The sequence below is a fragment of the Desmodus rotundus genome, chromosome 3 (genome assembly GCF_022682495.2).
Source record: "Desmodus rotundus isolate HL8 chromosome 3, HLdesRot8A.1, whole genome shotgun sequence".
In the NCBI taxonomy this organism is placed as follows: Eukaryota; Metazoa; Chordata; class Mammalia; order Chiroptera; family Phyllostomidae; genus Desmodus; species Desmodus rotundus.
Window position 1 is genome coordinate 181,397,662 of NC_071389.1, and position 13,360 is coordinate 181,411,021.

The window sequence follows — 13,360 nt, forward strand, 5'->3', positions numbered from 1 at the left end:
CATGAGGCCCCCCTTCCCATTTGGGGTCCTGCTGGTCTTCAAGCAAGGCTGGAGCACAATCCCAGATCCTTTTCTCCTCGGCTCCCTCAGGCTTTTGTATTCCCTGAAGGCAGATCTCTGGAGGGCTCTAAAATATCCTGCCCCCGACCCCAGCCCAGGAAGTAGAGAAGCCCACTGGCTAGTCTTTCACCTAAAGAAGATAGCTATTCTTCCTCTGGAGAGATGGGGCGATAGATTTGAAAAATTGCTCAGACATCCCCCTGCAGCCCCACCTGCAGTAGTCGCCTCACTTTACCATATGTCACATGTAACACTCACTCACGCTGCAAGGAGGTGGTGTAAAGGAAGAGAGTGTAAGACGCGAAGCAGCTTGAGGGTGCCTAAGGCAGCCAGGCGCCTCTGGAAGCAGCAGTTGGTTCCCAAAGTCTTCCCCTGAGCTCCTAGGAGCCTACAGGGTTCAAGGTCAAGCTGGGAATAGGCTTAGAGTGTGGAAGATAGCGGTGCTGTTACTTCTTTCTGGGCATTGTCACTGTCCTCTGTATCGCAGAGAAGACACATTAGCATATAACTGTCAGGCACAGAACACAACAATTGGAGTAGGAACAATTGTATGGGGTAGGGCTTAGTTGAAGGTGGCTTGGGAAATGGATGGGAACCAGATTATCAAAGTAGCGAACACTTATGGGAACCTGATGGCACTGTTATAATACATTCACCCATCTGAACAGAAAATACTCCCAGGGAAACACAGTCTTGTCCTACCTGTATTTACAATGGGGGGGGGGGGTGGCTTAGCATACAGAAGGAGGAAGTCAATTACAAGTGGGCACAAAAGAGGGAGGGGTCAGTGGTGTTTAAATAAATAAATAAATAATAACAGGCAGGGGGTCCCAGGCAGACCAGTGTGTCTAGAGTGGCCGGAATGGAATGGAGAACAGAATGCACTAATATGAGTAGTGGGTGGAGTTGGTTGAGGCCAGCCTTCAGTGCAGAAACCAAAGGTCCATCTCTGATCTGGAAGACAGAGGGTCAGATGAAAGAAAGAGAAAAGAAACTGGCCCAAGGAAGGCCCCGGAGAAGCTACTGCTCCTTGTGGCCATTTTCTAGGAGCTCTGGAGCAGGGTGCCTAGAGGTTTTAAGTCCAAGAAGCCAGAGCAGGACCATGAGACGGGTTGGAGGGGGGAAGAAGCAATGGCTGGCACTTACGGAGCCCCACTGCGTGCGAGGTATTGACTCATTTAATCCTCAGACAACTTCAGGAGGTAGGTAAGGTTACTATTCCACTTTCTACAAGGGGACACCAAGGGACAGTTGTGCTCAATGACTAAGGTCACCCACTAGTGAGTGGTGGAGCCAGAACAACACAGAGGTGTCTAGTCCCAGGTCTGTGTTCTTCACTGCTGCATGCTACAGCCAGCTCCGCTGCTGAGACAGACACTCTGACGGGCCAAGGTAGACAGTGGTACACTCGTGCTCCCAGGCCAGGCCTCCTCTCTCAACCGCTGTCCCTTGCTTTCAACAGAACCTTGTGATGTTCCTGAGTGTCCTCGTGGACTGGATGATCCCAGACATCCCCACGGACATCAGTGACCAGATCAAAAAAGAGAAGGGCTTGTTGGTGGACTTCTTCCTGAAAGAGGAGCATGAGAAGCTCAAGCTGATGGATGAGCCAGCCCCCAGCAGCCAGGGAGGGGGGCATCACAGCAGGAGGAGCCGGGCGGCCAGCTCAGCACCCTCCAGCCACAGCCAGCCCGGCAGCATCGTGTCTTCCGGTTCTCAGCACACAAATGTGTGAGCGAGCCAGCCCCACGGCCAAGGGGCACTGCAGCAGCGAGAGACCACTCACAAGCACCTCTGCATCTTCGCGGTGTGGTGTCTGCCATCTGCCTGGATGTGGCACGAGGGCATCTTGAAAAGGGTGTGTGTGTGAAGAGAGAGAATGAATGAGCTCAGGGAGGAAGAGAAATGATGCTGCTTCTTAGAAACTTCAAGCTTAAGTTTCTTTTAGGTCCTCTTTTGAGCTGTAGGCTTTCAGGGGATTGGTACTGTTTTAAGTTTACCAGTGAAAGAATTGAGCCTCTCTACCCCAGGATTCCCAGGCACTGAAACCAAGGATCTTATGACTTTGATTAAATTTAGATTTAAATCCTAGCTCTAGAAATCATATCCCTCTCTCTATATATACATACTTTCAGAGACCTAGCTCCGCCATCCTCCCCCCTCCCCCCTCAGCAATCCCCAAGGCAGCAGAAGACATTGGCGGGGACCTGACTAATGATCACAAAGTCTGGACCTCTGGCAGGCTAAACATAAGGTCTTGACCTAAGTTATGTTTCAGTTTCTGAGCCCTAAGATGGAATGACCCACTGGCTACCCTCCCATGAGAATGGACAGAGGGACACCAGAAAAAGAACTCAGAACTATCTTCAAGACTTGAAGAAATGATTTATTATCCTTACCTCACTGACCAATCGGCTCCCAGCATGACCCTGAAACTCCTACCCACCGGTGTCTGGTGGTTTTGCCCTAGATAATCTGTAACCTGTACTCTATCGGAGAGTTGTTCTTTTTAGAGCCTAAGCTCCCCACCTCCAATTCAATATTGGAGTTTGGCCAATTCAATATGAAACCATTTTTTTCTTTCTATACTGCAAATTTCTGTTCATGCATTTCTCTGGGCCAGTGCATGCAGTCAGGCAGACTCAAGGAAAAACGTTGGGTTTCCGGTACATCACCACGAGCCATCCCTGTGTTTCCTCAGGAGCCCTCATGTCAGATGGCTGCAGGTTATGACAGAAGCACAGTCAGGGCCCTGTTCTACCACCCATCATGAGTGATCATCACCCCTCCCCTTCCACCATCTCCCCGAGAAAATCCTGAGTCGCTAGCAGCTGGGGCTGTCAGAGCTTCAGTGGATGCAAATTAAGATACAGGGCTGATTACTGTGGCCACTGGATCTGATGGTGAGCTGCAAAGTTTCAAACCTGGGCTTATCTTCAGTTTACATCACAGGGATGCTTTGAGCTAAATGCAACTAACCATCATTTTATGCAGATTCAGACTTAAAATAATAAAATAAAACATTCTTTATAAAGATGCTTCTTTTTGTCTTTGGTTTACTCTCTCTCCCCCAAACAATATTTATTGAGCACCTACTATGTGCCAGGCATTATTCTCAGACAAGAGATACGCGAGACAAAAATCCCTGTCTCATGGAGTTTATGTCCTGGGGAGAGACAGACAATAAGCTGATAAATGTATAGTAACAAGAGCTATGGAGAAACAACAGGGATAAGAAATACAGGAAGTGTGAGGATGACACAGGAGGTGAGGGACTTAACATATGCAAATTCATTTCAAACCCAAGATGATTAAGTGCTTGTATCTTGCAATGCTAACATCGATTGGTACCAGCCTCCTAGAGCTCTGTAGTGAGAAGACTTTCAAGTGTAGTTAAAACCAAGGGTCAAACATAATTCATCATTGCCTTTCACACACCTCAACTCCACCTACTTCCCAGAAACCAACTGCGCAGTCCTCTTCCTCTGGACCTGGCCCCAGTTTTGCCAGTCAATCTGACTAGTCTTAACTCAATGCCTGAATGGCCACGGCAAAGAGACACACGCTCCAGAGGAGAAATGAGCATTATCCTGCTATTTCAACACAACCTGTGATGCAACAGCCCGTGGGTGCGTAAGCTGGTCATTGTTGCATGTCCCCATGCCTTCTTGTTTCCCCCTGGCTATATGCAGGATTGCACTGCCACCAATCCTTGCTCTGTAAAGTGGGCCCTTCTTTTAAAGGGATACCAGGGCACAGATAAAGCTGTAAGAGCAACAGGCACTCATATCCCCAGCCACTCGTACACAAGAAATCCCATAATAAATTTTAATTACATCACACCTTAACGTTCAAACTGGCCATTTGAGCCTAGAGTCAAACAACAGTAGCATAAAAACATTGCATCACCTTACAGCAGGCTTCTGTTAATCTGGGGGGAAGTGAGTGGCCAGCAGGAGGAAAGTTTCACTTCAAGGGACATTAATGGCATGGAGATTCCAGGCCCATAAAAAGGAAGATACCCACCCCTGCCCCCAGTGACTTCTACCAGCATGGGCAGGATTGATATTGCCAGGAACCGGTGATGGTCCCCAGTCAGGAGGTGCCTCCACCACCCGGGTACCCACTTTGCAGTGAATGAACCACACCCAAGCCCACTGGTTTGCCCGTGTCTGGTTTAAGATCCCACCCTGCCTTTTTCATTCTCTTGGCTTGATGCTAATAGGATTTTGAAATTCATTCTTGTAACTCAAAAATTTCACTAGAATATGTCTTGATAAGAGTGTCTTTTATTTAATATGCCTGAAATGGGGTGATTATATTCAGTCTGCGTATTCGCTTCTGAAAAATGTTCTTCCAATACAAGAATGGATTCCAATGTGTCCATTCCAACTGTTCTGGTTACTTTAAGAAACCACAAGTTTTAGATTGGTTTTCCAGTTTTTGAAATCTTCATGTCCACCTCTTCTTTTTCAATATTTTATTTCTATCTTTCAGGACCATGCCCATTCCAAAATACCCCTCCCACCAGAATCAGTCCATCTACAACAGGTCCTCAAATAACATCATTTCATTCAATGTCATTTTGTTATATTGATGAGAGAAGAAAAATTGATTCCCACCTGGGGCCACTGCCCTGTGGAGTTTGTATGTCGTGCCCATGTCTGTGCAGGTTTTCCCCAGGGACTCTGTTTGCCTCCGACATTCCAAAGATGTGCATGTTAGGCTAGTGGGTGTGTCTAAATTGTCCCAGTTTGAGTGAGTCTGGGTATGTGTGTGAGTGACCCCACAATGGAAGGGTGTCCTGTCCAGGGTGGGTGCCCGCTTTGTGCCTGGAGCTGCTGAAATAGGCTCCGGCCACCAGTGACCCTGAACTGGAATCAGTGGGTTGGAAAAGAATGGCTTCTTGTTTTTCTTAATCTTTCTTAAATGTATATATATAGCTCACATGTACTTCAAATGTTTAATATTAAAAATACTTGAGTCTTTTTTTAGAAGTTTGGTGATGTTTTTGGGACTAGAAATGTGCCAAAGGAACTTAACTCTTATTTATATCAATTAGCGTATGATAAAATTGGTTTTGTTATATGTATGTCATTTCACTTAAATTCACAGTATCCGGGAACTATCGAGGTGAAAGCTGGTGGTATAATCTCCAATATATTATACCAGCAGTCTCTAAGCTCTCACTTGTATGAACCCTTCATGGATGATCTGAAAGAGAGGTGATTTCCCTTAACTCCTCAGAACCCTATTCTTCTGAACTTCCTCTGCCACTGCTGGCCTTACCTTTACCCGAAGCATGTATTTTCCCACAAATGTTCCTTGCTAGTAAATGAAGAGGTTGAACTTGGCAGGCACTAACTTCCATTCCTGTCCTGACATGGGCAATTCTACAGGTTCACCACAGCGTGGCAAAAATGAAGAGTATGGGTGCGTGTTGATGGCTCAGTATTATCTTTCACATTACCATTCTACTCATCTTTCAAAATCCAGGCCCTGAGCATCAGTGTCTTGGGTATTCTAACCCAATTCAGTCCATGTAAGCGTTGTCCGAATTTCCACATTGGCCCCCGCCCCCAGTGGTATCTGATCTGCTCAGCCACAGTAGAGGGCGCCAGAGAGCAGAAGCTCTCCACCCCCACCCCTTCCAGGCTTAGCCACACATTGTGGAAAACAAAGGCGACTTTCCTCAGAGTGTCTATTTGCATATCAGGTGAGCCTCCTGCCCCCTCCCCCTTCTCCCCTGTTCTCCTGCACTGAAGTGAATGGCATTTCCCCCAGAGCCCTATCCCTTTAGATGTGTTCTCACCGGGACTCTCGTGCAGTCACAGTGGGACTCACTTATTCTCCTGACCTCCCCACGTCTCATGTAGCCTTGTCTGCAGAAAGAAAGTGCAGGGCAAAAGTCCGATGGGAATTAAAAAATACACCTCTCTGTATGAGGTGGGGAGACTCTGTTTTACTGCCTCACCTTCTGCTCACTTCCTGTTGGCCTAACAGAGCAAGTGAAGGACTGAGGAGGCTTCCAAGCCAGGATGTCATCCTCAATTAAGAAAATGAAGCCGCACACCCAAAGGAATAGAGGCAGGCGTTTGACATGGATCCCACATCATAACCTGCTCCTAGTTTTCTCCCAGCGTGATGGACTCTGGTTGGCCTGCCTACAATTCTTCAGAAAGTGTATGTCAACTTCTATCAAGAACCACATCTGCTTGGTCTGAGAGAGGCCGCTGGCTGAGAAACAGATGAGGCCCCTAAAATAGGCCTCTTCAACCCTTTTCCATGGACCTCATTCCTACTACATTCTCAGGAATTTTTCTCTGTCTGCCTTATCAACTTCAAACTTGGTTTTCTTAACTGCCAACCCCTAGCTTCCCTGTACTCCACCTGTTTCCTTTGATTCTTTTTTCCTTACCTAGATTTATTGCCCACTGTTTTATTTCCTCATCATGCTGCAGGCGCTGGGTCCCCGAAGGTCTCCAAATTCTTTCAGCCTCACCACATATGTGCCAAATCCAGCCCTTACCTAGGAACTCCAAGATATTCGTACTAAGCCAGGTTCGTCAGCCTAGATCCCCCTTCCACACGGGGACGTCCTCTCTGGGGCTCTGGTGGTATTTCCTGCCACCGATCCACTCTGATAAATGCCTACTTTGGACTATGAGTTGACAGTCTCGGAGAGTCGAGAATGATGAGTTTATTTTTTACCCTCCAAACCAAGCTGAATCAAAGGTGTCCATTCTCTCTCTACCCTGAGCAATGCGATCCTTCATTACATAAAAGGAAACCTCTGTGTCAGCCATCCCTGAATCCAGAGGCTTAAATTTGACCTGGCAGAGAGGGAGCAATGGCAAAGGATGCTAACACTGTGTCACACACAGAGAAAGCACTTGAGTCCAAGGCAAGGACGTCGCCAAGCTGGAGTGAGACTAGTCAGCCTATTCCCAGAGCCTGTGCCCCTCACTGCTCGTTGGAGAAAAGGGAGAGGTGCATTTCTCCTGTAAAGCCCATGTTCACGTAAAGTGCTTGTGGAGACTGTCTTTCATGTGGTGCCGAGAGAAATTACTCTCATGGAAAATGCACTCATTTTGCAGCCAGACTTGGGTTCCAGTGTCTGCTCTCCCAGTGGGGCAAGCCCCATAGCTTTTCTGAGCCACTTTCTCCACCTGCAACAAAGAAATGATACCACTCTGCCTGCTTCCTTGTGTTGTCCTTGGTAAGCCCCGGAGCACAAGGTCGATATGAGGAACGGATGATATAATGAACACATATGTTTCTGAGAAGACGAACAATATCATCAATGGCTAAGAGAAATGTAGGTCCAGTATGAGATCTATTGGCAGAGAGAGTTGTGGCCAACAGGAAACCTGAAGTCCAGGTGGGGCAATTCCCAGATGCCTGGAAATGGAGGGCTGGCAGAGTACCCATACCCAGCGCCGCCTGGTTAGTGTTCTTGACATCAGCACGTTTGCTACATTCCATTTTGGGCTGCACTTCCAGATGGGTAAACTATGGAGGAGGACCTCAAATGAGATGTCATTGCCCAGGATTCACTAAAGAATTACTGTCTTCTTCCCCTCCCCCCACTTCTGTTAACATGCCTTGGCTTTTAAAACAAATGCCTTCCTTGCTTTGACGTCGAGTAAGTATGTCGTGGTTTTTTCAAAACATTGCACCAACTCCATCAAAAACATATCAAGTGATGCCCAAGTATAAGTTTCCATCTCTAGACTGTGATTTTCAGAAAATGCATTAATCTAAACTAATTTTTCATGGTTATTGTGGTTTCCTTGAGTGGTTCCTTATAAATGTCTACCAAGAAAAGAGAGTTTATTGTGGGAGCAGGGGAGACTTCAGACTGAAATGCTTCATCATCAAGACTGAAATTTCCTCGGAAGAAAACTGGCTTTTCTACTGAGTCTGGGATGATTACTTCACGGCGTCACAGCTCCTCTGGGCTCCAAGATGGCGGCTCTGGTTAAACTACCGCAGGTTCGGGATGCCACCTGGAGACAATTACGTCCCAGGATCGCTAAGCCAGAGAATGTCAAAGCACCTTTCAGGGCCGGCAACCAAGAAATGGCTTTCTGAAAGGTGTCTTCCATCTATTGCTGACAATTTGCCATCTCAAATCTATTTCCAGTAAGGACGGAAATGAAGAATCAGATGCAGACTGAAAAGCACCAACTCAGATGAAAATTTATATTGGAAAGATGTTACATAGGCATTTATCTGCCCCTTAGTGGTAGGGAATGTGGACGGTAGGAGTGGTTTGAAAAGCAAGGGGTCAGATAAAAGCATGTCTCACTGATAAAGATTTTTTAAAAACAGAAGATATTCCTGTTTCTTTATCACCCATTTTCAAAAGAGATTTGAAAATGCTATTGTATCACGCAAGGTAGTTCAACTATTCGAGAGGGGGACAGAGATTGAGAAGTTATAGCAGAGTGTGTCAGGTAATGGACAACTAAAGGATTATCAGTTGGTTACGTTATTAAAACAGCAGAGGCTGCAGAGCTTCACTGACTAGCTAACTTGACCCTTTGCGTTACCCGACTCTGCCTGCTGGAGCAGGAGCACTGCTCCAGGCTGTCTGCGGCTCCCGGCTGCCTGACCTTTCCCACTGCTCACGCTTCATGTGATGCCCAGCCCTAGCCTGACCCCTTTCTTTGCCTGTACCACCCCCACTTGGCTGAGATCCGGGCCTTTCCTTCATTGGCATGCCCAGAGCTCCTCCCAGAAGCTTATGTCAGCCTCTCTCCTGTCCCTGAGCCTGCCCTTCTTAGGGCAGATAGGGAGACTCCTGGTCCATTGTGGTTATGCCCACTGGGCTCAGGCTTAGAGTTCCACCAACTCCCTTCATACATGCTGTCCCAATTACTTCCAGAACTACATACAAAGCATGGGTCTGGGATTGGAAGGTGTGTAGGGAGAGCGAGGGGGATGGGCATTGACAGATGCAAAACTGCTCGTTGGGGTTTGTTTTGAACCAGGTGCATCATAGTCATTACCTATAATCCTTACATGACCCATAGCAATAACCCCATTTTATGAATGAAAACCTGGTGCTCTGAGGCATTCTCTAACTTACTCAAGGCCACCTAACTAATAAGTTCATGAGCCAGAAGTGAAATCTAGGTCTGTGTCAGAGGTGTGCTATTTTCTTTATGCCAGCTTGCCATCATTCTCTACCTCCCCTTTCCCTGCAATGATTTAGTTATATAAACTCTCGACTTTGGCCAAACCCATCTGTTGTCATCTCTTATATATTTCTGTCTTCCTTTCCTGCTCTTTTGCTACAACTGCAACGCTCATTATTGGTTTGCTGCCAGATAACCCATGGTCTTAACACCCAACTCTTGGTTCCCACCAAGGCCTATTCTTTATATTCAAATAGCCAGCCTATTCTTTATACTGTATTTCATAGAGCCAGTCCTCTCTCTTACCTCAGCCCCTCACTCTGCTGCCACCAAACTGCAGCCATGCCTGTGAATCTGCAGGCTTCATGTTAGAGCACTCCGCCTGACCAAAGGTACATATGGCTCACTCATGGGCTTGACTTCCCATAAGGAAAACGGGCTCCTGTTAATTATCTTTAGGACCCAAGATCTAGTACGGTCCCGGAACAGAGTCTGCACTCATTAAAAACTGATATCTGCAAGGCAGGAAGGAAGGCAGGAACTAAGGAAGGGAGGTAAGAAGCAATGTGGGCTGGAGTCCCCACTGCAGTTTTTAGGAGGTGGGTCAGTAATAAGACTTCTTTTGGAAAGCAACAATGACCAGCCAATGCCCTCCCCTTCCCATACCTCACTGCCTCACTCCCCATAGCTATATTGTAAAGAATCAGAGCTGATATTTCACTGACACACCAGCAGAGCCATACCAAGGACTAAAATACTGAAATAATCTTGTATTAGATTGTAAAGGCTCTGCGCCACCACTAAGTTCCCCAAGTATACTCCCAGGCCACCCCAGCTACACCCTGGAGGCTCCTTGGTCCTTCCTATGACCCTGGAAGTAATAAAGGAGTCATAGCATGGTCATAGCATGGTCATTACTGGTCATAGCATGGGACCTCAAAACCCTGAAATCAGTAGGTGTCCAGGCTGTACCAAGTGCAACACATTTAAATATCGCTGCATAAAAGTACAAATTCCTGGATGCCTAATCTTGGTAGTCATCAATTCCCACTTGCCCTCTATCCTACTCCACTCAGAAACTCTCCTTCAGTAGCTTTAAATCATCAGGATTTGCTCAGAACTTCTGGGTAGAGGTTGTTCCCTCTTGTCTCAAGGCTCTTAAGTCACTGCAGGTGGCCAACATAAACAAACCCGGGAGGAATTTGCCTGAGTTCATTCCAAAAGAAACAAGCCAAGCAGAGTAGCTGCCTACTTTTGCCTTGACTCCAGAACGCAAGTGAGATCCAAGGTGGGAACGCCTTCGGCATCTGTCAGGTTGCCTTCTCTGTGGGAATCTTATCAAAAACTTTTGGGCCTTCCAGATTTCCTGACAAGACTGGAGCAAAGGCAAAGGTTGTATGTCTCCAGTTTCTCATGTGCCCCCTTCTTCCCCTCCCCGACCTCCCCAAATCCTAGTCTCTTCCTAAAGGAAGAAGTAATGATCATTTCTAATCTGATCCCAAGGAAATATATTAATCACAGCTGACCCTTCATCACATTCCCAAAGCCCTGGAGATCTGCTGCCCTTATTATGTTGTAGTGAATACATTCTGAGCCAACTGGGGTCCTATCCAAGGGCAACTATGTGACTGAGATGCATCTGCACTCAAGGCAACTTATCTTTTCTCGACACTATGTAATGGATTTAAATACCAAGAAGCCTATTTTAATGAACACCTGCTATCTTTTACATGTAATAAATTTTTTTCCAGGAGAGAGAAGACAGCACTCAAACTACTTTGCCTGCCTACACTTAATTCATTTCTATCCCCTCTCTCTCCTGCCAAGAAAGAACTCTGAGATGCTAAAATGTGCCCAACTCTGGCCTGGTTGGTGGTGACATGACTCAGACACACTGATAATTCCTGTGGTTTGTGGATTCCACTGCAGGTCACCTCACTCATCCCCCAGCCCCCAGGCCAGGAACCATGTCAAACTCATCCCAGACTGGTATGCCAAAGACCAAATGGGCAAATGAGGCCAGGGCCTGAAATAAATTAGCTCAAGATGAAAAGAAACCATGTTCCAGAAAAGAGAGAATGGCAACTGGAACAGATAATACACACCAGCCTTCAGACATCATATTGTCCATGGCCACAAGGCCAGTACTGTTATAGCCTTGGTAAGGGCGAGGATGGTGTAGAGAACATTTGAGAGGGGGCCCAAGGCTAGTTATGTACAACTTGAAATCAGAATTTATCTGATTCAAATTGTTTTTTGGAAATGGAATTCCATAGCCAGCAGGAAGGATGCCCCAGTGGCATGGGGTGGCTGTGGTAGGAACCAGGAGGAGTGGCTTCTGAGATCAGTGCTGTTGTGCCAATGTCCCAGGGGTGGGATCGGGGGTGGCCCCACAGCTTCCAGAAACACACCAATCTTTTCTCACCTAAGGCCTCTGTGCTAGAGGTTCTGTTGCCTGACCCTAACCCTAAGCCAGACTTCATTCAGGCCTCTGCTCAGCTGTGACTTCCTCATAGAGGTTTTCCCTGACCACCCCAGCACTTAGCACAGACTGGTGACATGGACCACTCTTGCGGGGGCACACACAGAGAAGAAGGCAGACAGCCCTAGGAATGGCTTGGGGCCCTTTAGTCAGAAAATTCTGGGTTCCTGCATATCTGCAAAGCAGTCTGGAAGAGTGTACTCCTGCCTGTGTAGGAAGGGGCATGGCTGGGAGACACAGGGAGCAAGACTCACCCTGCAGGACCAAGATGGTTGGTGCTGCTGAGCTCCGCAAGACCACCTCAGAGTTGCAAGATGGCCTCAGCTCCAGCCATCACTTTATTCTAGGGAAAAAGAAAGAGTAAAGGGGAAGGTTAAAAAAAAGACTGCCAGTTAAGGAGCTTTCCTAAGGAGCTTTTTGGAAGCCCCACTCTATAGCTTCTGTTTACATACTACTGTCCAGAACTCAGTCACATGTCCACACTATCAGAAAGGGAGCCTGGGAAATGTAGTTTTCTTTGCTGGGCACATTGTCCCATCTCTCACGAAGTCAGGGTTCTATTGGTGAGGAAAAAGAGGGAAATAGATTTTGCATAGGCAGTTATTACTGTGCACTCATCCTTCCGAATGTTCCTCCTGGACATTAAAATGGGGAAAAAAGAAAGTCCAGCTTGAAGTTCAGAGTGAATGACACAGAAGCATTAGGGAAAGTGAGGCTGCTCAAACCACAAGGAACCAGATCACAGCCGGCCTTGAATGCCAGACTAAGAGTAATGGAGAGATTCAAGGGGTGGCTCATGAAGCCTCAGGTGGTGATGGTTTCCAGTGTGTGAGCTCACTATGTGCTGGGCACAAAATCAAGTGTTTTTAAAGATATAATTACATTTGATCTTAATAACAGTGCCATGAGGTAGATTTTATGGTGTCCGTTTTACAGATGAGCTTGAGGCTGTAAATGTGTCTTGTCAAAGACTGAAAGCAGTGAAGCCTGGCTTTCTTCCTATTTGTATTTGATCCTAAAACTCACACTCATCCACCTGCAACAGCCTCTGGGCTCTGCAGCTTGGTTTCCTAGATCCTTCAGTCCTCACCCTGGTCTTTCATGCCTCCCACCACCACCTTTCCTGTTCCTTTCCCCAGAAAGTCCCTTCCTTTTCTGAGTTCCTTACAGCAGCCTTCTTGCTCCTTCTGTCAACAGCAGTCTACAAAGCCTAGATGTCAGGGTTGGAGGCTGTGTCCATCCTCCAACCCAGCCAGATGCCGTGGTCCTGCCAAAAGAGTGCTGACGTTGGTGATGGAGAGAGGACAGGAAGGCTCCACTCCCTGCCCCCAGTGAAGCCTGGGTAGCCTGGTCACTTGAGCACTTCCAAGGGCCTGAAAGGGTGAGGTTATATAACAAACTTCCAGCAACATCCCCACATCCCCCGCCTTCACCACATGGTGGGTGTTTGTAAGATCCAGCAAGCAAAGAAATGCAGTAAAGTGGTGTGGACTCAGTAAATATGTATAGATACCAAGACAGTGACTCCACCTTCCCTCTGCTGTCATCAGGTCTTCAGCAAGCCATATGCCTCCTGACCTCACCCCATGAAAGACAGCTACTTCTGTAGGGGAGACAGTGGGGATGGGAGGGAGGAAAGGGAGAAGGGAGGGAGGGAAAGAATCAGCTTGACTCC

General features: G+C 47.2%; 1 protein-coding gene across 2 annotated transcripts in view; it reads left to right on the top strand.

Annotated features, from left to right (window-relative positions):
* Positions 1–4,394, top strand: part of ANO2 (anoctamin 2) — a 305,404-nt gene extending 301,010 nt beyond the window's left edge. For both annotated transcript variants that reach the window (XM_045187067.3, XM_045187068.3), the window contains one exon: positions 1,523–4,394. In XM_045187067.3, coding sequence (XP_045043002.2) covers positions 1,523–1,795 — 273 coding nt within the window. In that variant the 3' untranslated portion in view covers positions 1,796–4,394. The remainder of the gene's footprint in view (positions 1–1,522) is intronic.
* Positions 4,395–13,360: the final 8,966 nt, after the last annotated feature.